This window comes from Alosa pseudoharengus, unplaced genomic scaffold (genome assembly GCF_046254945.1).
Source record: "Alosa pseudoharengus isolate Yale_2024_CS ecotype anadromous, Long Island Sound unplaced genomic scaffold, YU_APseudo_1.1 YU_APseudo_1.1_scf_10, whole genome shotgun sequence".
In the NCBI taxonomy this organism is placed as follows: domain Eukaryota; kingdom Metazoa; phylum Chordata; class Actinopteri; order Clupeiformes; family Clupeidae; genus Alosa; species Alosa pseudoharengus.
In genome coordinates this window covers 5,219,928-5,246,128 of record NW_027468565.1, presented here as the reverse complement: position 1 = coordinate 5,246,128, position 26,201 = coordinate 5,219,928, and the positions used below count along the sequence as shown (strand labels likewise).

General features: G+C 46.1%; 1 protein-coding gene across 4 annotated transcripts in view; it reads left to right on the top strand.

Annotated features, from left to right (window-relative positions):
• Window positions 1-25,709, top strand: part of cfdp1 (craniofacial development protein 1) — a 42,192-nt gene extending 16,483 nt beyond the window's left edge. For 3 of the 4 annotated variants that reach the window (XM_076303798.1, XM_076303786.1, XM_076303794.1), the window contains 3 exons: window positions 16,777-16,821; window positions 17,554-17,712; window positions 25,113-25,709. In XM_076303798.1, coding sequence (XP_076159913.1) covers window positions 16,777-16,821; window positions 17,554-17,712; window positions 25,113-25,203 — 295 coding nt within the window. In that variant the 3' untranslated portion in view covers window positions 25,204-25,709. The remainder of the gene's footprint in view (window positions 1-16,776; window positions 16,822-17,553; window positions 17,713-25,112) is intronic. The other variant, XM_076303799.1, reaches the window with a different exon arrangement.
• The last annotated feature ends 492 nt before the right edge of the window (window positions 25,710-26,201 follow it).

Genomic DNA, 26,201 nt, shown 5'->3' with positions numbered 1-26,201 from the left:
ACTCTCTTCTTCACCTCATCGGTAACAGAGAGGGTGGGATAAGCTGTGGGAGGTCATAGGTCAAAGGTTACCTGGGGTCAGCTGCAGGCATTGTGCAGTGAGAGGAGGGCTGTGAACAGAGGTGAAGGTGATGTATGTACCAAGTGAGCTGTTCTGTCACCAAGGGAAATCCTACCAGCCACACACCTGTTGATGAATAAATATGGCATGTGGGTGTTGTTGGTATTCCTTTCCCTCATATTGTGTGTAAACATTATAATTTAGTAGCATAATATGTATGTGTGTGAGAGGGATGGGGTGGATGAGGTTTGTGTTTCACTCATGCTATCAGTGTGTCACCGTGACTTCAGAAGTGGTCACACCACTGCCATGTGCCATCAGTGGCGGATCACCACCAGAGAGTTCAAGAGAACCTCTATAATGAGACTGTGCTGATGGATAAGAGAGGAAGTTCACTTATTTCGTTCTGTCTCACTGTCCATCACTCACTCTCCTTTCCCCCCTCTCTCACTTTTGTCCACATTGCCAACTTCTCTCTTATGCATTCTAGCGGTCTGTTTCCTCTGTCTATCTCCCTCTCCCCTCCCCCTGGTCTGTCACTCAGAACCCTTTGAGAAGAGGCTGCTCTCTCCTCACCTGGGACCTGCCCTTCAGGGCAATTCACACGCTTGGCTCTTGTGTTCTAAAACAGGCAGGCGCCGCGGTTGCGCTGTTATTGAACAACACCAAGCACTGTATTTTTAACCTCACATGGTGCCTCAGAAAAACTCAGAGGTGGTGGGGTGGTATGAGTAGCAGTGCAACAGCTATTTATGCTTCTATATTCATGTACACTGCGAATTTTCGAATTCAAATTTTATTGAACAAACCTCTCAATGAGAGGTTGAGAAAATAAAAAATAAAAAACTCAAAATGCACTTTTCTAAATTATTATGCACAACAGAGTTTCAAGACATTTTATAGATTGTAAAGAACTAAAAATGGTCATTTGTTGATTTTGCAGCATTAGGAGGTGATATAAATTAAATCAAAAGTTATTTCAATCAAAAACATCTTAACAGGCCAAGTTACATGTTAACATAGGACCCCTTCATTGATATCACCTTCACAATTCTTGCATCCATTGAACTTGTGAGTTCTTGGAGAGTTTCTGCTTTAATGTCTTTGCAGAATAGCCTCCCAGAGCTGCCAGAATGTCGGAATAGCCTCCCAGACCTGCTGCTTGGATGTGAACTGCCTCCCACCCTCATAGATCTTTTGCTTGATGATGCTCGAAAGATTCTCAATAGGGTGTCAGCAGAAGATGGGGGCCACACCATGAGTTTCTCTCCTTTTATGCCAATGGCAGCCTATGACCCAGAGGTATTCTTTGCAGCATGAGATGGTGCATTGTCATGGATAAAGATGATTTTGCTACGGAAGGCACGGTTCTTTTTTTTTTTTGTACCACGGAAGGAAGTGGTCAGTCAGAAACTCTACATACTTTGCCAAGGTCCTTTTCACACCGTCAGGGACCCTAAAGGGGCCTACCAGCTCTCTCCCTATGATTACGGCCCAAAACATGACTCCGCCACCTCCTTGCTGACGTCTCAGCCTTGTTTGGACATGGTGGCCATTCACCAACTATCCATCCATTACTCCAGGGATTCCCAAACTGTGGTACGTGTACCACCGGGGGTACGCGAGCTGCTTCTAGGGGGTACGCGAGATGAAAAGGCTATGGCGGACAGGTGTAAAATGAACATTTTAAATCTTTTGTAATTAATTCATAAATAAATAAATAATTTCGAATCGTCATAATGATATGGAAACATGAAATTAAAGGATATCATTTATAAACTCTGTATGTGTTCATCAAAAAAAGGGCAGCTTATTAAACATGACGCCTGGAATAGCTAATAGAATGCGTTACTTTTGAATGCGTTGGATGGTCCGTGATCCGTGGGGGGAAAGTTTTGCGGATATAACAGGTTTTTGAAAACGACAAAAACAGAAAGGAGGGAAAGGAGCAAAGCTAGGAGTTATTTCAGATGGGCAAGAAAGGTAACATTAAGCTAGGCTTTACATTTAAGGCAGTGGGGAGAGGGGACATTTATCTCGGCCTATGTGACCACACTGTAATGCAACTACATCCACTCTGTTTATCTGACTGGTCTCTGACCTCTCTCTCTCTCTCTCTCTCTCTCTCTCTGCAGCACACGCATTTTCAAATTTACACACAGGCACTGGGCCACGGCCAATTAGAGGGGAGGTCCCGCCCTTCACTATCTGTGATTTGTTTAAACCACGATATTGGCCAAATATGTGTCTGTCACTTTTTCCTCTCTCGAAAAGCTGGTCGCACCGGTGCGACCTCCGATTTTTTTAGTCGCACTTTTGAAAAATTAGGTCGCATATGCGACCAAATTGGTCGCACTCTGGAGCCCTGAGCACACATTCTTTTTTTGTCTGCACCAATAAATAAAATAATTGTTCAGCTCAAGAGCACATCCTTCACATACACTAATAAGTTCCTGCCTCTCGTGACGTGTACCGTGTCATCAGCAGCAATGTCTGCGTTCCGCTGTCGCCATAGTGACATTGTGACTAAATGAGGCCACTCACTCCAGAGGCTGGCTGAAAGTGTTCCGTGACCCACAAAAAAGCTGGAGCTGCAGAGCCGGTGGATAATGAGGACTGGGTTCCATCCTCCCCCAGCTCCTGCAGCCCCCCAGTGTGGCTTCAGTTCTGCACGACAGAGACAGACAGTAGAGACAGAAGAGTGTGAGAGAGAGGGAGAGGGCGGGGGGGGCGCTGTGGAAATGTGAGGCAGCCGCGCTTTGGACTTGTAACCGTAGGGTTGCCGGTTCGAACCCCGACCAGTAGGCACGGCTGAAGTGCTTGAGCAAGGCACCTAACCTCTCACTGCTCCCCGAGCGCCGCTGTTGATGCAGGCAGCTCACTGCGCCGGGATTAGTGTGTGCTTCACCTCACTGTGTGTTCACTGTGTGCTGAGTGTGTTTCACTAATTCACGGATTGGGATAAATGCAGAGACCAAATTTCCCTCACGGGATCAAAACAGTATAGATACTTATAAAATGTAAAAACGTACTCCCACAAAAGGGATGCATCCTTTACGCTAGCTGCTGCCAGCACAGATGAACCCATCACTGTCTGTGTTGCTGTGTGTGACGTTCGGGCTAATGGAGGCTAATGCTTTCTTTCGCAGAAAGGAGTGGTTGTGCCTGCAAGTCTTACCTCACACACACTCCACCAGTGTGACAGTGTCAACAAAAAAATGCAAAAATGTTAATGATTTAAGAAAACGTTCCTGATTTTCTTTTTCGGTCACTCCTGAAGGAGCCCGCTGTGCCTAGACTAGCAGCCTGTGGAAGCCTTTGTCACTTGAGTGTGTGCAGGACAGGCTGTCAACTCTTGACCCTGTCCCTGGAACAACACAGCTCTTAAGATGGCAGGAAGTGTGTTATCCCTCATACTTGCCGGCGTGTTTGCGAAAGGAAATGTTTGGGGCTAAGTGGAGCCGAGTGCCTCCATTTAGAGGGGGTTCCAAACGAGGCAGGCGACAGACTTTTACCATTTTTCAGCTTGGAGTTTGAGCCCGCCAATAGCAGTTTCCCCAGGGAGGCTGTAAGAACAAGTTTACAGACCGGAAACTGGCTTCATAGGACACAAAGTAGCATCTGGTTGATTTATAGTTAGACACTGTATTAAGTATTAAACAGTTGTGTGCGTGTGCGCGAATCACTCTTCTTTGATGCCTCATGAGAAATTATTTGCAGTGACCTTGCCTTATCCTCCTTATTTGTCTCTGGTAAACACACTAGCAGCATTGCAACTAATCATGCTGCAATACCGGTCAGTGTGAAATCATTCCTGTAGTAGTGGCTTGACTATTCTCCTCTTTCCCTTGTAGCCCCCTTTACCGTTCTGATTGATTCTGGAGGGTGTGTGTGTGTATGTGTGTGTGTGTGTGTGTGTGTGTGGTTTGCGGACAGTGTGCGTTGGAGTAGAAGAGGAAAAGCCATTACTGAGCTATAAGGATGTGGTGACGGACTATAACTGGGACACTTTAAGATGAACAAGCTGTGACACGTGTGTGTGTGTGTGTCTAAGGGGAGTTTCGACAAGGAAAGGTGACATGATGGGCCACGCACACACACACATATGTCTTCCACTCATTGAAAGGTGTGGTAGCATCTTTGAAAGTAGAAGCAGGTGGAACAGCTGACTGTGTCGTAGCACATCATGATTCTGAGATCCAGGAACATCATGCATTTCAGACCCCCGTTGTTAGTCTGCTGTCAGGAAACTTGTGTGTGTGTGTGTGAAAAAGAGAAAGAAAGAAAGCATAGAACAAAGGATATCAAGATTATATTTTGCAACTTTGGTTGGTGTGTGTGTGTGTAGAAGAGGGAGAAAGCTATGTGCTGTTGTAGTTACATCAGAGCCAGTGTGTATCAGGAGTGTGTAATGGCTGAAACAGCATTTGGGGAGGATTTGTCAAGTGGTTCGTTGTGGGGGTTAGAGGTAATGCCACCAACATGTCCCCATCAGTGCCCGACACACACACACACACACAAATGTAGCCCCTAGCTCTGAGCTCATATGTCTGGAAAATGATGATGGAATTGAAATGATGTGGTTGTAGTGTGTGCGTGCGTGTGGGAGGAGGGGGTTCGTGTGTGTGTGTGTCTTGTGTGTGTGTGTGTGTGTGTGTGTGTGTGTGTGTGTGTGTGTGGTTTTGCCATCAGACAGTCTGGGGACTTTGGGGGATTTTGGGACTCCAGGGTTCCTCCCTTGCCCCAGGCGGAGCTGTCTCTGTGAAGCAGGACTTCACATCATCATCATCATAGAGTTGTACAGTACTGCATCCCATTCATCCATCTATGCTGTGGCTAATGGCTTTATCTGGATCCCATCTATGCTGTGGCCAATGGCTTTATCTGGATCCCATCTATGCTGTGGCCAATGGCTTTATCTGGATCCCATCTATGCTGTGGCCAATGGCTTTATCTGGATCCCATCTATGCTGTGGCCAATGGCTTTATCTGGATCCCATCTATGCTGTGGCCAATGGCTTCATCTGGATCCCTTACTCAGCAGTTTTTCTTTCTGATTTTTGCGTTTCTTGAGATGCAAATCTAAAAACAGACCATTTCCTTCAGAAAGAGAGGGAGAGAGAGGAGATGGATAGAAGGCGTGGAAAGCATGAACAGGATGTTATTTATACCTCTCCTTTTCCTTTCTTTGAGACATTCAGGAGAACTGTAGTGTTAAGGAGACTGAATTAAGGCTGAGTTAAGGTGGAGAGAAAGAGGCCAGAAAGACTGATGTTGAGGGAGGGAGAGGAAAACAATAGAGGACATTGCCTGACCAGCCAGAGCAATATATTTGCTCAAACGCCCACCTGTGGCGTCAGTATTCAGCATGGTCCTACCATTGTGTGTTACTTTTTCTGGTATGTGTGTGTGTGCGTGAAAGCTGTTTATATTGAGAGTAGCCTAACAGGGTGAAGGTAGGGCAGGTTGGCACCATTGTGAAATGGTGCCTTTGTGTGTTCATATTCAGGTGAGGTTATCGAGGCTGTGGGGTGAGCAGGTGCGTGTGTGTTCAGTGAGCAGGTGGTGCCATGGAGGAAGCTTTGTACTGTGAGCCCCCTGCAGGTGTGTGCTCCTCTTTACACACACACACATACACACACACACACACACACACACACACCACATACTTGCCAGGGTCACCCTTTGAAGATCAGAGGGAAAAGTGATACTGGAAAAGAGAGGGAGAGAGAGAAAAAAACCAAGTGACTCATCGGGAAACAAATGGCCCCACACACGCACGTATTGACGCACGCACGCACGCACGCACGCACGCACGCACGCACGCACGCACGCACGCACGCACGCACGCACGCACGCACGCACGCACGCACGCACGCACGCACACACACACACACACACACACACACACACACACACACACACACACACACACACACACACACACACACACACACACACACACACACACACACACACACACACACACACACACACACACACACACACACACACACACACACACACACACACACACTTGTGGCAGGCTCGTCTAGATTGGCATAACTTCACTCACCGGTTCCCTCTCCTTCAGGGTCAAGAGTGTTCCATCTCATCCTGACATATTGCCGGCGCTCAGCCAATCAGAGCTCAGTGCTGACCTGAGGCCCTTTGTGATGCGACAGGCTCATTAGTGTGATTGGTCGGGTTTGTTTACTGCTTTTAATCACCCCGCCTGCTCTCTCTGGCTCTGGTTCCAGTCCCTCCGTTACTGCCGTTCTGTCAAACCGCCAGCTTAAGGAGCAGCCCAGAGCAAAGAGGACCAGGTTTACACCACCTCCCCCAGTCTCTCAGCAACACACACACACACACACACACACACACATACACACACTCACAAAGTATAAAATTGTATTTCTTCATGTAATGAACACAATATGTACCTAGTACTCAAATAATGCATTTAGCTTATTGTTGTTGCTTATTACGATTTACATATACAGTGTTGGAAGATGCTTACAGTATATCCTTCTCTCTATCCCCCACTCTCCTTTTCTCTCAGTCTCTGACCCCCCTCTCTTCCCCCCTTCTCTCCCCAATGGGTTGGTCTCTGCTAAGTTGGCCTGTGTCCTTTATGCAGCTGCAGTCCTAGTGCCTTAAACAGGTTTCCTGTCTGTCTCCACACACTGGGGTCATCTGAGCTTCTGCAGACTAATAGCAGCAATGCTAATGGTACCGAGGGGGTGCACCAACCCGGTGCTTCAGCAGGCACAAGCATGCAGATACACACACGCCGATACACACGCGCATGCCGATACACACGCGCATGCCGATACACGCGCATGCCGATACACACGCGCATGCCGATACACACACACATGCCGATACACACACGGTGAAAGTAATCCTGGTGAATAATTACTTAATATTAATCTTAGACTGGCAAACTTCAGGAAAACTCAGGAATCAAGTTTATTCTGTTACAAGCAGAGAGGGTACAAAAAATGGTCTATGTAGGCCTAGCCCAGGCCATGGCACAAGGCCATGGCCTCTGTTGGATCACCCTCTCTCTCTCAGTTCTCCATGTTCTAAGTCTGACAATCCAAAATCTGACAAAACATTCCACTTTAGTTACTTTTAAATGCTTTAAACAAAGAAGAAAATGGCGCCAAAAACAAGCCCACTTGGTTGGCTCTCCACTTGGCATCAGACACACCTACTCACACCCACTTCACACCTATTCATTCTTATCAGAATAGCATGAGGAGAGACATCATATATATCAGAAATGTCACTTATAGAATGTTCCAAACATTCTCACAATCAAATCATTACAATCCTTGTACTGAGACTATCAGAATGATACCAAACATGAATACATTTACATTTCATGACACATGGATACATTATATCAAGGTAACATCCTTTGTCCTGTGTAACTGATAGGCCTTGAACCAGCACATTAGCATTCCATTGGGGGAGGGGATGGTGTCTTTGTTTAAAACCAAGAAGGGTCACATGGCAATTCAATTATTATTCATTTTAACCCTAAATTTATTGCTATCAATGGCGATACACACGCGCATGCCGATACACACGCGCATGCCGATACACACGCGGCAATACACACACAAATACAGATACACGCACATGTATACCGATACACACACGCATGCAGATACACGCACATGTATACCGATACACACACGCATGCAGATACACGCACATGTATACCGATACACACACGCATGCAGATACCCACACACAGGTCAATACACACACAAAGGCCAATACACACACACAAAGCCCAATACACACACACAGACATACTGTACTAACTTATGTGCACATATGCTGTAGTGGCAAAGGGCACTGGCTTAAAGTTTTCAGAACGGAGCAGTTCCAAGTCTAACACACACTTTCTCTTTCTCTCAGTCTCGGTCACACTTACATTGACACACACAAATGTACACCCCTGCATCCCTGCCTGGACTGATGATGTGGCAGGACATCTATATCTAAGCCTAGTCTAGTAACACGTAGAACTCAGCGTTTGGATAGCTTCCCTCTTTATATGAACCCAGTGCATCGTCTTTATCTGAATCTGGTGTATAGGCTGCTATGTAGGCTGTCTCTCACCCATAGGGCAACATCTGCCCTCTGTCTGCATTCTAACAGGAAGTGTGTGTGTGTGTGTGTGTGTGTGTCATAGGTACTTCGCGAATGCATGTGTATGTGTGTGGGAAATGTACTTTGTAGTGCAATTATTTGTGTGTGTACTGTATGTTTGCATGTGATGTGTGCGTATCAGTTCACGGTCAGAGAAGATTCTCAGTCTTCATCTGAGACAGTAATGGAGTCGCAGTCATGGGAGACTGCAGCTTTCAAATAAACCTGACTAAGATCACACATTACATCTCAGAGACAGGCACATGCGCGCGCACACACACACACACACACACACACACACACACACACACACACACACACACACACACACACACACACACACACACAGACACTGAACAGTGTTTTTTTTTTATTATTGTTGTCTTTCCTGGTTTTGTATAGAAAGCTACTCGATGCCACATTTTAATTTGGGATTAATAAAGTTGATGTCTATCTATATATTGATCTATTGATTTTTTTTAATAGTGCACACATGTTTCTTGGTTTACTACTAGCCTATATCCACAATATTTTCATACCTGCCCTTATGTCCAAAAAGAAGCAGAAAAACAAATATACAGTACTTTTACTTTTTGGAAAGTTAAATGCAAATATACAGTACTTTCATGTTTTGGAAAGTTAAATGCATCTGCTGTTTTTGGGTCAACAAGTCTGAATTGGCATTAATTAAAAATGGCCAGAATAGACACACTTCATTCACTGGGTTTGTGTTTGGCTGGAAGCATTTTGCCAAAACTCACCCACAATGGTTACAGTTTGGTATTTGGATATGTCCAACCTCAACATAATAACATGCACTCTCTGTGTGTGTGTGTGTGTGTGTGTGTGTGTGTGTGTGTGTGAGAGAGAGAGAGTGAGACGTTCCAACACTAGCCATGCCTGCAGCCTGGTGTGCTGGTTTGTCAGGCTGCTGTGGGCTTTGAGGTCTTGTCACCTTGGCTTGGTGTTTAGCATTCAGCCCAGGCTCCAGCGCTGCAGCGTGGCTCAGTGCCCAGCCAGCCGGCCGGCCTGCCCTCTCTCCTCCTCTCCCCCGCTCCCCCTCTGCAGCACCATCAGGCTGCATTGACTATCAGTTGAGCCCTGATTGCCTATTGATTCCCTGTCGGAGCGTGTTTAAAGCAGCATCCTAAAGCACACAATGGGGGCGTGGCTGCACACTTGCATGTGTGAAGTGAGAGAGTAAGAGCGGGTGTGTGGATGGTAACGGAACTAGCAGTAGGTCCGCACATACTAACACTTTTGGTAGTTTCTCTTCTTTTGTTTGTCCCTAAGTGTGTCTCTCACTTGAGTCTCTCTTCATTCACTTTGAGTTTGATCAGTTTAAATGTTCTATAGAGGCCATTTAGTCATTGGAGCCGAAGTAAGAAACCCGAACACATTGAAAATAGCCTCTCACTGGGTCTGTTGATTCTGATTCTCTCTCTTGTTGTATCTCCTTTCCCTCATTTTTCTCTTGTCACTGTTTGGGCTTCATTTGTACAATCTGTTATCTTCTCTCTCTCTCTCTCTCTCTCTCTCTCTCCATCTCTCTTTCTCTCTTGCTCTCTCGCTCTCGCTCTTTATCTCTCCATCTCTCTCTCAAAAGAGAAATCGAGGCAGAGGCTTTTTTTTTTTAGTTTCCCACTCAACCGCATTGCACACCCCTGTGCTGAAAAAAACCCTCTCCTCCTCCTCCTCCTCGTGTGTTTCCGCTTCACGTTCCTCCGTCACCTGCGGCACCTCCGTCCCCAGCGCCTCCATCTGTCACTGTCGGCGCCCTCCGAAACACACATCACTCGGCCCAGACGCCTATAGATCTTGCCATGGTACTGTATCCCCACACTATATTCATCACCACAGTGCCTCGGCTGCTACTTTGTGCGGCCGTATGTATGAATGGATTGATTACTCTCCTATCGATATTTTTTTTCCCCTCCTCCTCCTCCCTGTCTCTGCTGGTATTGCAGAGCAATGAGGCGCTAGTGACTCTGGTTTCCAATGAATATGTTCACGGCTAGAAGTGCTTGGCAGCGGCCACAACCTGTGGAGATTAGGGTTGGGCCCTTTTAGCAGATGCTCCATCACAGCTTAGCCGTAGACAGGGGGTACTAAATCTTAACAGGGGACAGGACCTTATGAATTATTAACTCTGACAATACATTTAAATCCATTGGAAAAACGGCCACTGAGGAATTGTTTTTTTTTTGTTTTTTTTTGTGGCATGAAAATGCACAATGCTGACTGTGGCCTGTAAATAGTTGCCCTGCCATAAGGACGACTGTTATCTGGTTATAATGGGGACTGTGGCTTTGGAGCTCCACCGTGCTACATGCAGCACACAGGCTGGCCAGGGCAGGGCAGGGCTGGGCTGAGCGGAACCCCAGAGGGCATGGGAGTGGGCCAACAGGGACCGTTTCATAAAAGCCTTTTGATTTGTTGTCAAACACGTCCAAGGCCATTAGGTGCGCACATCTGATCTGGCGTGTGGAAGTGGAGTTGGAAGTGAGTGTGGGCTGGGGTGGGCTGGGGTTGTTGTGTGTTGGGTACATCTGTCACGAAATATCATTGTGCTAATTCGTGAATTGGACATGCTAATTGGACATGGGAATACATTTAGGCGTCAGTTTCCCAGACGTAGATTAATCTTAGTCCTAAACTAAATCCCCAGTGGAGAGCTTCATTGAAGTTCTCTTAGTCTAAGGACAAGGCTTAATCCATGTCCCTTTAAGTTGAAGCCTTGCAATGTGCAGAAATGTACTGTGTGTAACTGTGTATGGACAACTAGTCCAAAGTCTGAGCTTCTCATTCATACACACACTTATGTGCAGTGTGTGTGGCTGTTTAGTCTGCGGCTGTGGGAACCGTGTTTAGCAGACAGCTGGCAGAAAGCTGTGTGTAATCATGGGTTTTATGTAACAATTTATACATTACAGGTGTGTGTGTGTGATTGTGTGGTTTGCGTGTGTGTGCATAATGTTTGTCTATACATTCTGGAGGTGTGTGTGTGTGTTTAATGCAGTTATGTGTGTGTGTGTTTAATGCAGTGTCTGTGTATGTCATAGGTGTGTCCTGCATAGTGTTTGAATGTCCTGTAGCACTTTATGCTGTGTCAGGCTGCTGATGTCTCTTTGGCTGCAGGAACTCCATGGGTTTCTCTCCAAAGGCCAAGACAAGCACACCACAAAACAAACGATGTACCACAATACAGATAAAAAAAATACAGGGGGAGAGAGGGATGGAGGGAGGAAAAAACGGGGGATTCTTTCTTTCCCTCCTATGCATTCTGTTCTTGTCTTCTGGCCTGGCTGTCTCCTCTTGTGTGTGTGTTTGTATGTGATGTTGACAGGGGCTGCTGTGATGGCAAACACATTCTGTCAGGCAGACCTTTCACTTCTCCCTCCCCGAAGCGCTCACACCCTCAGAGGGGAGCAGGAGCTGACGACTGAGAACCTACGTGTGTGTGTGTGTGTGTGTGTGTGTGTGTGTGTGTGTGTTTTGCATTGTTTGTGTATGTACAATAATGGTGTTTACTTTCCTAGCTATGCATGACGCCCCTGTCTTTCTCGGCACACACACTAGCAAGCACCAAAAACTCATACAAGCACAAAAACACATTACTTATCTACATCGAGAACTAAATTCATCTCTGCAGCTCCATCATTATGGGTGTGTGTAAACTACAGGCAGGCAGAGCTTGTTAAAGAGGCTTGTTGTAGCTGGAGCTGCACAGGGCCTAATTGCATGGTGTTAATGTGTGTGTGCCCTGGCTGTCATAATGTTGTGGTTAGCTGGCTGCTGTTAAAGTCTTAATGATGCCGGGTGTCATCATTTGAGCTGAAACCTAATGATGAGGTGTGTGTGTGGTGTGGTGTGGTGTGTGTAGTGTAGAGAAACACTACTGTTCTGATGGCAGCCTGTTGTTCTCCATGACCCAAGTTAAAACACACAGAGAGACACACACACGCTCACAACTCTGCACTCCTATGTCTCACTCTCACTCTCATAGAAGCACATTAATTTTTCTTTTATACATTATCTTTTTTTCTTTATGTCCTTTTTTTGTCTTCTATTTGTCCATAAATACACACACACAAACAAACAAACACACACGCACACGTTTTACCTGTCCCTTTTAGACACATTTGTATACATGTACACACAAATCTCCATTCAGCTTCTGTATCTTCTCTCGTCGCTATGTGTTGTCTCAGACAGACACACACACACACACACACACACTCACCCGGCTGCTCTGCTCGAGCTCCTAGAATGAGCAGCCTCAGCAGTCTCAGCACCGGTCACAGTGGTGGTTACTCTCCATGGGGCCTGTGCCATGACTCACCTGGGCGTGAAAGTGTCTGTCCTTGGAACCACCGACACCCCTCACTGCACCCCAAACCTTTAATGGAAGCTCCCCCAACACACACATACACCCATACACACACACAGACACAGTTACACCCTTCCCCCATACGGCCCCCGCTCAGATATACCCTACACCCCGAGTTCCCCCAGCTCTCTCTGTGTGTGTGTGTGTGTGTGTGTGTGTGTGTGTGTGTGTGTGTGTGTGTGTGTGTGTGTGTGTGTGTGTGTGTGTGTGTGTGTGTGTGGGTGGTAGTGGGGGCAGCCTAGTCTGATGTCTTCAGCCGCTCCGTGTGCTACAGATCGTTTACCATTTCATTATGGCGCTGGAGCGAACCCCCGCGTGTCAAGATGACTTCTGTATTATGGAGCACAGAGCACACATAGATGGGTTTGGGCCTTCGCCACCGCCAGAGCTACACAGATAGATAGATAGTTAGTTAGTTAGTTAGGTTAAAAGTATATAATATTTTTAAAAAAAACAACAACTAAGCAATAAGGACTGTAGAAGATAAAGAATATACTAAAATACAAATTATACTAAATAAAACTTAATCTAAATCAATTCTAAAAAACAGTATCCATATAGTGGGTGATTAATCAATCACGGCCTGAGGTCCTCTGTGCATAAGGTAAGGTAAGGTGCTCTTTGTGAATGAGTGTCATGGTGATGGTGCAAATGAGTAAGTCAAACGAGTAAGTCAAACAGTGCAAGAATAAAGCCTATATATCTATGTATAAATAACTATATTAAGAAAGGTATAAGTGTGGTCGACTGTGGCATGGAGGGAGGGGTTGTGCATATGTGCTAATAAAGCACGCAAACAGTGTGGCAGAAGGCAATGGTAAAGTGGCTAGTGATAGCAATAAAAATGTATGGTTAAAATGGATAATAATTTAACTTCAAGACTACTTTTAGTTAGCCATGTAACCCTTCATGGTTTTAAACAAAGACCCCATCCCCTCCCCCAATGGAATGCTAATGTGCTGGTTTAAGGCCTATCACTTACACAAGACAAAGGATGCTACCTTGATATAATGTATCCATGTATCATGAAATGTAAATGTATTCCATGTCTGGTATCATTTTGATAGTCTCATTACAAGGATTGTAATGATGTGATTGTGAGAATGTTTGGAACATTCTATAAGTGATATTTCTGATATATAAGATATCTCTCCTCATGCTATTCATATAGGTGTGAAGTGGGTGTGAGTAGGTGTGTCTGATACCAAGTGAAGAGCCAACCAAGTGGGATTGTTCTTGGCGCCATTTTGTTCTTTGTTTAAAACATTTAAAAGTAACTAAACTGCAATGTTTGTCAGATCAGATTTTCTAGACTTGGACTAAGGATGTAGCGGAAGAGAGGATAAGTTGGCTACAGGCCAACCTAGGCCTCAGGCCTGGGCTAGGCCTACATAGACCATAGACCTTTTTTGTACTCTCTCTCAGCTTGTAACATAATAAACCTGATTCCTGAGTTTTTCCTGAAGTTCGCCAGTCTAAGATCAATATTAAGTAATTATTCACCTACAATTACTTTCACTAGTGGACAGACAGTTCAAGACATGGAGGTGGTGAAGAGGCAGATAGACTATGCGGAGAAGTCTATTTCTCCTCTTCTCTTAAGTGATGCATTGAACAGTTCAATGGCCCTGGGGATGAATGACTTCCTCAGTCTGTCTGTTGTGCAAGGCAGTGAGTGAAGTCTCCAGCTGATCAGGCTCTTCTGCTTTACAATAGTGGTGTGGAGTGGATGACACTCATTGTCTAAGATGTTGATCAGTTTGTTCAGGGTCCTTTTGTCAGATATTGAAGTGATGCACTCCAGTTCAGCTCCCACTACAGAGCCAGCTTTCCTTACCAGCCTGTCAAGTCGCCCCGCATCCTTCTTCCTTGTGCTTCCTCCCCAACATACCACTGCATAGAAGAGGACGCTGGCAACAACAGACTGGTAGAACATCCTGAGGAGCTTGCTGCACAGATTGAAGGAGCGCAGCCTCCTCAGGAAGTACAGCCTGCTCTGCCCTTTCTTGTAGAGTGCGTCAGTGTTGGCTGACCAGTCCAGTTTATTGTCCAGGTGGAGACCCAGGTACTTGTAGGTGCTTACCACATATCCAGCGCCGATTCAGAGTGCAAGATGGATTCCATGAACATTCATGTCTGTTTGTTTGTGTCTCTGTGTGTGTGTGTGTGTGTGTGTGTGTGTGTGTGTGTGTGTGTGTGTGTGTGTGTGTGTGTGTGTGTGTGTGTGTGTGTGTGTGTGTGTGTGTGTGTGTGTGTGTGTGTGTGTGTGTGTGTGTGTGTGTGTGTGTGTGTGTGTGTGTGTGTGTGTGTGTGTGTGTGTGTGTGTGTGTGTGTGTGTGTGTGTGTGTGTGTGTGTGTGTGTGTGTGTGTGAGATAGAAGGGCCGTACCATTCTTTAATGAATGATTCATTACTCGCTCCCCCCTTCCTCTCAACATGGTGAGTTTCGTCCTCAGTTTCCCTCCTCAGTCGTGTTTTGTTTCCTCTGGTACACCGCCTCAAAGGCACCAGGCACATTTGAAAACATCACAACAAGGGGTCCGCCTTTTTTTCTATATCATGAGGCATCTGCCATGCTCAGAGAATCAGTGTGTGTGTGTCTGGCTGTCTATCTGTCTCTCACTGTCTGTTTACATCTGTACATTTCTGAGGTCTGATAGACGTTCATAGGAAACCCTGGGTGTATGGCATACTGTATGGAGATGCAGAGTAGCACTTCTTTTGTCCAGGATGAAGAAGAGTATTTGTCTGAACAGACATGGTTTTCAAGAACCCTCCTGTATTGCTGCTGTATTCATACTCCCCCTCCTGTACTTGGATGCACATGCACACTTACCATCCATCCACATGCACACTTACTTTCCATCCACATGCACACTTACTTTCCATCCACATGCACACTTACCATCCATCCACATGCACACTTACTTTCCATCCACATGCACACTTACTTTCCATCCACATGCACACTTACCTTCCATCCACATGCACACTTACCATCCATCCACATGCACACTTACTTTCCATCCACATGCACACTTACTTTCCATCCACATGCACACTTACCATCCATCCACATGCACACTTACATGTACCATCCATCCACATGCACACTTACCATCCATCCACATGCACACTTCCTTTAAATCCACATGCACACTTACCACTAGACCTCTAACATGTCTACACTAAAGCTACCTTCTTTTTTTCATCATGTGTGCATATGTAATGTGGTTGGGTAGAGTGAATTTATTTTAGGCAGAAGTCAAAGCCACACGCAGAGAGCATTAACCACTTTGAAGTTTCATCTTATTCAGTGGCTCTCTAACTTGGGGGCGGGGGGGTTTTGGTGGCTACAATTTAAACGGCCATTTTAATCACTGATGAAACTCTGGAAGGATTGCAGTATTAATATTCGACCTTTCCCAATTGCAAGTTTGTGCATTGGTCAGCTAATAATGTAGTCTACAAAGTAGCCTACTTCAGTGTTTTTCAACCACTGTGCCGGGGCACACTAGTGTGCCGTGAGAGAATGTATAACCACATGCTCTCATTGATTGTATGATTGCACTATTTGTGGTATGCAGGCATTGTACAACGGGGGCCCCATATCCAGCATTTACAGAATCATCACATATCCAGTTCATAACAACAATTAAATTAGATATTATCACCTACAAATGAAACAGAGGGCCCTTGTTTTATTGAGCAGGTCTTGCATAGAAGCCATAATAAGGCCATATCTGTGTATTATTTGAAATTTTAGGCTATGGTATGTTTATTTTTTCTTCACACAGGATGTTAGTGTGCCGTGGGACATTTTAAATGTCAAAAGTGTGCCGTGGCACAAAAAAGGTTAATAAATACTGGCCTACCTTATTCACACCTAACTACAGACTATATTAATTTGGTCAACTTTATGCAGCCCTAAAAAGGCTAAATTTAGCTTTGCTTTACTATTGTTTACCATTGTGTATGACTTTAAACAGCTTGCGTGTTTTAACATCAGTAAAGCAGAATTGTGCTTCATTCAGCACGATAATTGAGCTCCTCTATTATTAACGTTTTGACAAGTATACCAATTTACTTTGTTCTTGCCCATTTGAAATAACTTGTCTAGCTTTGCTGCCTCCATCCTTTCTGTTTTGTTGTTTGCAGAAGTACATTTTATATCCATGATGGCCTTGAAGTCTTGAGCAACAAGTATGTTTGCCTGCCCCGTCATTTTCTCTCCTACGCAAACCAAATGTGTGCGTTCCACACAGCTTAGAGTGCGTAATTCTGCTTAATAAAGTTGAACAAATGCAAGAATATAAAAGAAGAATATAAATAGCTGTCATGCAGTTTATGGGCTACAGTATAGAGTTGGGGAGTTATGTTACACCAACTTGGAGTGAATATCCACATGGGAAATTCTTTCTCTCTAGTCATAGCTGAGAAGCCGGATGGTACGCACAGTGCTTTGAAAATGTTTAACATTGTTTCACATCACATTGAACTCATTCCAAGTAGCTTACAGAATGTATTTGGGCTTTGAGATTGTAAAATTGTGGGAAAATAACTGAGTAAGAGTAGGATTGAGATTGCAAAAATGTGGGAAAACTGAGGAGTCACCACCATGCGTAAGAAGTAGTAGTAGTGGTGGTGGTGGGACTACTACTGCTACTACTACTACTACTACTACTACTACCACCACCACTACCACCACCACTACCCAGGTTGAAAAAGTTTGAGAACCACTGCCTCTCACATGGCCCTCATACAGCTATCGTTTGTAATATTTTATGCTTTACAATTTCTTTTTTTTTATTGAACTTCAGTTCCTCTGTGTGTCTTGTTATTGTTTTTGAGGTGCTTTCTGAACTGTATTTCCTCTCGACATTCTGTTATCATAGCTGTTCTAACCGCGGTTGTTGTCTGTGTGTCCCTGTTCAGTGGGAAGAGGCCAGCGGGGATGAGTGGCATCCTGAACCGCCTCGGAGGGAAGAAGCAGAAGATGAGCACGCTGGAGAAGTCCCGCCTGGACTGGGACACCTTCAAGAGTGAGGAGGGCATCAACGACGAGCTGGCCATCCACAACCGCGGCAAAGAAGGGTGAGTGCTCTGGTGGTGGTGGTGGTTAGTGAGGTTGCCCTTGTGAATGCATGTATGTCCTGTAGTTTGGATCCAAAATCCACAAGATCCTTAATGGGTTGGGCATAATGGCAATGGAGCCGGAGTCTGCACAGTGAGTGCTTTGTGGAGCCAGGGAATAGCGTAGTAAACTGAATATCAGCCATAAAATCTGCTTCACTTTTCACTGGGTGCAAGTTGTCCAGTCATCAGGTCACCCACTCTGTGCTGCAGGTGGTTGGCATTAAGAGTTTGACCTTTCAGCAAGGCCAACATCTCCATCCTGCTGGTGAGGGCGAGAGCTCTGTCAAGGGCTCTGTTTTGGCCTTCAGGTAATGGACATGACATAGAAACCTTCCATAAGGACTGGAGATAATGCCCTCTGTTGAAGCACTAGGGAGAGCAGAAAGCACATGCACATTTTTGTGTGAAGGCAAACTGCAATGTTCTTATTAGGGAAAACAAGCTGATTATTTTTATACAAACACATGATAAACTAAATTTATAGATACTATTGTCCATGAACTCAACAAAAAAAAAATTGTTCCAAGAGCTGATCCCAGGAGAGTCAGGGAAGATTGACTTCCCATCAGCCACTGGGGCGTGGGCCTCAGGGGATAGATTCCACATGGCATGCAAATGTGGCCTTTATTCATTTGAAAGAGGCGCTCATCCAGAGCCTCTCAACATGCGCCGGTGCTGTACATTTCATAAACAGCATGTAAGGCTAACGGTCACCCTGCAGTACAAGAACACTCCCAGACTGATTGAGGAGTGGCGTTCCACAGAGGCTGGGTGTGTGCACAGTTTAAATGGTAGTGCTTCAGTTGCAACTGAACTCTCTCTGACGGCGGCAGGCTCATGCGTGTTATCTGGATTCAATGCTGATTTGGTGTGGACACAGTTGGCCAGCACCAGAACAGGAGTGAATCCGTTCCCTGCCGGGCTAAATGGAGGAAGTTAGGTGGGCTTTATCTACAGAGCCTCTGGAATACACACACACACACTCACACTCACACACACACACTCACCCACACGCACCCACACACACGCACCAGGCTCTATCCACGCATACACTATCTACACACTGATTGCAGTCCACATGCTGCAGTTAGAGGCAGGGTAAGTGAAGCAAAGCAGAGTTTTCTGTCGGAAATTAAGCTGCTGAATCTCTCCTGGATCTCTGCTGTGTGGGCAGACACCTGCTCTCTTCCACCCACACACACACACACACACACACACACACACACATACATACATATGCCTACGCCCAGAGAAAAAGGGATTTTAAACATGATCCACACTTATGGGTCCACCCTTCTCCATCAACCCACACACACATAAAGTATGCACACACACACACACACACACACACACACACACTCATACAAAAACAAGCATGTGCGCCTCCACACGCCTACCAAAAAGCAGATTTGATATATGACCCATAGTTATGTATGGCATGCACGTGCAGAAGCACTACCCACACACATACTTGTTGTGCATATACTGTTTTTTACTGCCGTCAGAGTTGCTCTGCGTCGAAGATGTAAAAATGTAAATAACATTTTGAAATTTAGATCTCACTCATAGCAGATCCTAAGAGGCCTGGTATAGTCCTGTGTCTGTGTGTAATGAAAATAGCGTCGTCAACGCAGCTTGCGTGTCATGTGCCTCCCAACAATTGTGACCCTGTGTCAATGCAACGCAAATGTGCACAGAGGAGTATACTACCTCCTTAAGCATCCATATTCCAGGTCTGTTTGTTCACATGCACACACACACACACACACACACACACACACACACACACACACACACACACAGAAGGCCATTTCCCAGCCTGCTCAGAATCGGGGAGGCTGAACAGAATTGAAGTGGCGTTTGTCTTCGCTCCCTGTACCTTGGAGTATCTTCTCTCTCCTTAGTCCCTGATGCTCTCCTCTTGGCATCTCTCTTTTCCACTCCCTGGCCTCCCTCTCTGCCAATCAGTCTCCCCTTTGCTCTTTCCCTTCCTCCTGTTTTCTTTTCTTTCGTCTCACTCTGTTACGTTCTCTTCTTTCTCTCTCTTTCTTGTGCTTTGTCCCTCTGCTTTACTCTTTCATTCTGTATCCTCTCGCTCTCCCTGCCTCTGTTTCAATTTATCATTCTCTCTCTCTCTCTCTCTCTCTCTCTCTCTTTCACTGTCTCATACACCCCCTTTCTCTCGCTCTCTCTCTCTCTCTCGCTTTCTCTCTCTCTCTCTCTCTCTCCCCCCCCCCCCACTCCCCTTCCTGTGCTGTCAGCTACCCTCTGCAGTGGCATTCTTCTCTGCTGAAGGTTGGTGCAGAAGCGCATGAATAATTGAACGCTGATCTCGGGCCTGACTAATGATCAGACCGGACCGGGACACACAGCTCGTGCATCCCACTAACCGCCTCCCCATTTCCCATCATCCTTTTCTGCCAGGCGTGCAGGAGAATGGATGCAGCGGGAACGGGGCGAAGAAAACTCGCTTAAAAACAGATTACCTCTGGCCACAGCTGGCCGTCTGGGGAAGAGAGTGCTGGAGGCCAGAGAGAGGCAGGGCAGGGGACTGTGTGTGTGGTGTGTGTGTGTGTGTGTGTGTTGTGTGTGTGTGTGTGTTGTGTGTGTGTGTGTGTGTGTGTGTGTGTGTGTGTGTGTGTGTGTGTGTGTGTGTGTGTGTGTGTGTGTGTGTGTGTGTGTGTGTGTGTGTGTGTGTGTGTGTGTGTGTGTGTGTGTGTGTGTGTGTGTGTGTGTGTGTGTGTGTGTGTGTGTGTGTGTGTGTGTGTGTGTGTGTGTGTGTGTGTGTGTGTGCGCGCGCGCGCGCGCGCTCAAGACAGTGTGCATGCAAGACAGCGTGCGTGTGTGCGTGCAAGACGGCGTGCGTTCGTGCAAGACAATGTGTGTGTGTGAGCAAGAGAGAACGTGTGTGTTGTGCATGGCTGTGATGGAGAGCACATGTGTGAGAGAGTTGGTGGTGTTAGTGATAGAGAGAGAGGGAGGAAGAGAGAAATTGTGTCATAGATTTAATGAGAGAATGTGTGTGTGTGTGAGTGAGAGAACATCTGTGTGAATATTTGTGTGTTTGAGGGAGAGAGTGAGTATTAGTGTGTGTGTGTGGTTTGGGGTGGGGTCTACCTGAGTTACAAAGTAATGTTTAAAACTCTAACCCTGCATTAAATGGATACAATATTTATTTATATTCCTGTTTATTTAAATTCCCTTATAGCCATTTCTTGAACCTGAAACACACCGGAAACTAAAACAGCTGTGATCCAGTTTTTCTTTTTGAAGCACCTCAGGGGAACATCAGTGTCTTGTCTCGTCTTGTCTCGCCTTGTCTCATCCCCTGAGCCGCGGGCTCCGAGCTGACCTTCCTGGCAACGGGGAGTGTGGTTTAGGGCTGGGACTGTGTGCCGATGGGGCTTGTTTTCCCGCCGTTCTATAAGTGTCGCAATTCCTGTGGCGCACCCCCAGGAAGTCGCTCTAAACGACTCTCTCTAATTGCAGCAAGCTTTCGACAACTAACCATGTTTGTTGAAATGACATGTTTTTCGGATGCACGGTCATACTGACTGTGTGTGTGTGTGTGCCTGTGTTTGGGAGGGAGTGTGGGGGGGTGATGTGCATCGGCTTAATGTATGAGACAAGGAATGAGAGTAACTTAGTGAGTATTTGTTTACAGGTAAAGGAAAGTTGACGTGTGTGGATGTGTCTGTGTGTGTATGTGTGTGTGTTTATGTCTGTGTGTGTGTTTTGGTTTTTCCCTGCACGTCTGTGGTCCGCAGCTGTGTGTGTTTCAGCTGTGGTCCTCAGCTTGGGCCCCCGAAGAGTTTGAGGGTTTTACATAACACATCTGAACAGAGAGAGAGAGAAATGAGACTTTCCTACCTGCCTACCTGTACCTTAGAGGTGTGTGTGTGTGTGTGTGCGCACGCATGTGTAAGTTAAGTACTTCTGTGGGCGTTCATGTCAAAGACTCTGCACCCATCCATCCATCCTCACAACTGTGTAGGCACCTGTTCAGATCAGGTGGTGATTGTTTTATCTTCACTTCATCCACCTTCACCCACACACTCATACTGTATGCATAAACACACACACACACACACATACATACTTATTATAGCAAAGAAAAGGTAGCAGATATATTATTATGCTTCAGCTAGGTCAAGCTCAAATACTTACGCACACATACACACACACACACACACAAACACACAGTGTTCTGATTCACTGATAGTGCTTTTGTAACATGTTTCCAGTGTAAAGCCAGATTAGGGGAAGTGGGATATCTCTGGTGGTTGATGGAGGTTTGGTTGCTGTGGTTTTGGCTGGGGTGTAACCTTACTTCTCACGATTTGAACGCTCCCTGTTTCTCATATGTTACCGGAGACTTCCCAGTGATGGGTATGAAACCGCATGCCATAACCTCTTTAAGCCCAACACAGAGGTGATGCACCGGCGTCTCACCCTCCACCTTCCATTATAAACAGGAGGGTGTGGGTGGGGGCGGGACTGCTAAACCTGCACTAGCTTCCTGTTGTATTATTGAAGCTAATGATAAGCAGGCACCCGAAACAGGCGCTTCTTTGTTACCTCAGTACAGGAAACCACAGGGGCACTGTAGGTGTGAAACAGGGCAGTTATTTGTAGAACACGACTGTCGAGCCTGCAGCCTTGAGCTCTGAGGTGCACCTTGATCTCTGGGGATGCACTTATAGGGTGCCGGGCCTCACTCTTCAGATATGCATTTATCCCCTTCGTACTTTTGGGGACCTGTGATAAACCCCTGTGTTCAACGCAGTCCTGTTGATTACCTGCCTGCCCCCCCCCCCCCCCTCCTTTCTGTCCTCTTCCCCGGGGCGTCGTCATTGTTACCTGGTGGATTAGCTCACCCCCATCCCCATCCTCATAATTAACCTCTCCAGCTTCTCTCGGGGTGGGAGGGTGTCTCCATAGCTACCAGGCTCGCCTCCTCCTATTCCTGATGCTCACTGTCCGCACTGTGAGCTGGCATCCTCAGAGGCAGTTTGGGATCAGTGATTTGCTGCTCTGCAATCCCAGGGTGCACTTAGGGTTGGGTGGGTAAGGGTGGTGATGGTAATGTGTGTGGGGTAGTTTGTGTGTTATGTCTGGGGGTGCGTGTGTGTGTGTGTGTGTGTGTGGAGAGGGGGGGTTGTTTATGCAATCACCAATCCCATCAGAGGAGAGTAATATACAATGACATCATCCCCATCCACTGAGACCAGTCTTGGTTACATTCTCCATTTTAACCCTTCACGCATCTCCCAGCCTCTCAGACAATGATGTCATCTGGGCCATGCAGGGTCTTTTTTTTGTACAGTATGTGACAGGGGTGAACAGACACAAATACACGCACGCACGCACACACACACACGCACTCACACACACTCACACACACTCTCTCTCTCTCTCTCTCTCTCTCTTTCCACCAGACACCAGTAAGGGAACAGAGAGGGCGCTGCAAATTAAAAGCCCCACATGGAAGAAAGGGGGTTTAAAAATAAAGCTGCTCCGACAGGCCAAATTACTGGCTGCCTCCCCTCCTTTCCTCTGCTGTCGGCCCAGATCGCCTGTCTCCCCAGGAGGGATGTGGTCGCAGGCGGGAGGTGGGAGGAGGCCCTGAGGGTGGGGATGGCGGGGCCCAGTGGAGCGGCTCTGTCTAGGGGAGGGCCTGGGAGCTGAGTGGGTGTGCGGGGTGGTGGTGGGGGGTCTGGGGTTTGAGCTGCCTCCTCACCCACTTGTACCCTCCATCCCAGTGTATAGACTAGGACTGTCACTTTTTAACTGATATTCCAACATTCGTTTGATCCATGGTGTTTAAAAGAAATCCATTCAACTAGAGGACATAGGTTGAGAATTGTGTTTCATTCGAAATTCATTCAAACTTGAGCTTTGAAAAAAGTGACAGCCCTATTATAGACATTTACAAGCATTCATACTGCCCCATGTGCTTGTCTTTGTTGCTATCTCTCAGTCTTGTGTTCTGTCAATCTCCATCACTCCTTTACTGACACACACACACACGCACACACACGCACACACTAATAGATGTTTCCTAGGGGAGACTACACCCTTAAGTGGCCCATGGAGCTGCCAGACACCACTGCTCGATTGAGGCTCTCAGAAATTCAAACTGTGGGAGCCTGGACGCTAACATCACACACACATTTCATTATTGTTCTTGTTATTAATAATAAGAAAGTCCATGTTTTATTTATATAGTGCCCACAAAGAAAAATAAAAACAGGCGGATTTTGATGTGGTTTAAATATGGCACTCAGAAACCGTTTTAGCCCAAAACAAAACAGGCTGAAGGACAACTCTAACCCCCCTTGGATACAAAACGTTGGCTGGAAGCTCAAAGGAAACAGCGGAGCCACCAGACAGAAAAGCAGTGGCTTTGAGAATTAGGACACTGACTCAAAAGTACTGCAGCCCAACTCATGTATCCTTCATATATCCTTCTTTACTGGTATCACATTCATCTTTTAGAAAGTAGTAGAATCTCACACACACACACACACACACACACCAACATTAACACATACAAAGACACACACACACTCATCAACATTCAAGTCAGGCTGTGTGTGTGTGTGTGTGTGTGCGCGTGTTCGTTCCTGTTGGCTCCTGTCTGTCTCTGGGCCATAGGAGTAGCATGCAGGAGGGAGGTAGTGGAGTGTCTGGCAGGAAGCTGCAGAATTTTAATGTCATCTGAGACTTTTGTAACGACATGACTCTGCAAATCATCCTCCACACACACTGAAACAGGAAACGGTTGTGTAACTACTCACCCGTGTGTGTGTGTGATCATGAGTAAGTGCACTTTCTTATCTATGTGGTTGTGCTTGTGCAGTTGTGTGCGTATCATGTGTGTAGAGATGACAAGCAGAAGTGTTACATGTGTGTCATGCTTTCTTAAGTTGAATGTTTGTCTGGGGGATTATGGTCTTGATAACAGTCTGATCTGACTGTGCTGTATGATTGAGACAGTATGCAGTGCATTCAAATTATTTATTTGTTTTATTATTATTAGAAGTACTCATTGCCTATTACCACGTCTATAAGATGTCTCTATTCACCTGAATTGTTTAATAACGGTCCACTCTTCTCCCAACAAAAAGGTTGTTCCCAGGAAGGGTAGATTTTACACTGTTGTAATGCTGTAGTCTTTGAAACACCCAACTCTCATTCAGCAAGTTGGCCTTCACTCCTTATTCATTTATCACATCACCTTTTGCTCTTTTATATAATGCCTGAAGCACCCAATTAATATCACCCCAGATCAATCCAACATCATGACTCCTTATTTATTAGTCTTGATACTCACCACACTTGTATTCTTCCATTAGGTATGTGGAGAGGAAGAACTTTCTGGAAAGAGTGGACCAGAGACAGTTCCAGCTGGAGCGAGCAGTCCGTCTGCACAACATGAAACAATGACACAGCGAAGCAGCGATGAGAACAACACCATCAAGGGACTACACACCACAGACACACATAGACGGACAAACACACACACAGTCTGCTTTTGTTTTCAGGTCACCATCGCAATCCACAATCCATCGGCATCCACTCACACGATTTCTTGTTCTACTGTGTCGATACAGAAGAAGTCAGTACATTGCGGTAGCCATCACGCATAGCAGTACCTGTTCCTGTCCACTAGGCATCACCTGTATAAATGGATGGACGGCTGGAGATGGGGCTCAGACCCACCAGGATGAAGGGGACAGAACGTTCCCAGAGCTCTGATTGGACAGTTATTGAAGTGGGGTGGGCCCAATGGGGGACATTGCTGCCCAGTGGGGGACATGCAACTGGGTCAGCACACTTGATGAAGAGCTGAAGAGAGAGCAAGAGCTGGGTAGTCGAGATGAGGCAGACTTAAAGGAGGACACGTTTCAACCTAGAGCCCTGTTGTTACAGGTCTTTGAGTACTGTTGGTGGGGTGGGGTGGGCTGGGGTGGGTGGGGTCTGAAAATCAGTGCAACATAGAGGTAGCTCTCTCGCTAGTGGTGAGAAGCTACCATAGGCTTGGTAGCTACCATAAGAAGCTACAAAGCTACCATATGGGGAAGAAACTAATGTTGAAGTATGCCACTTTTTGCACCACTGAAGAGGCTAAATATGCTGTGCAACATAGACAGGACCCTTACAGAGATACCACTATGCCAGTTTAACTTATTAATTGTAAAGAAACTGTATAAATTGAGTGTTTACAGACTAGTATGGCTTTTATGAGAAGCGACCAAAGAAAACAGGTATGTGACTGACATTCAATTTGTACGTTTCTGAGTGTGCTTACACCTATTCAATTAAACAGGTATAGTGGTATCTCTGCAAGGCTCCTGTCCACGTTGCACAGCACTTGTAATTACATGTTGAGCCTTCTCAGTGGCACAAAGAGCGGTTTACTGTGACAATAGCTCTGGCCCCCC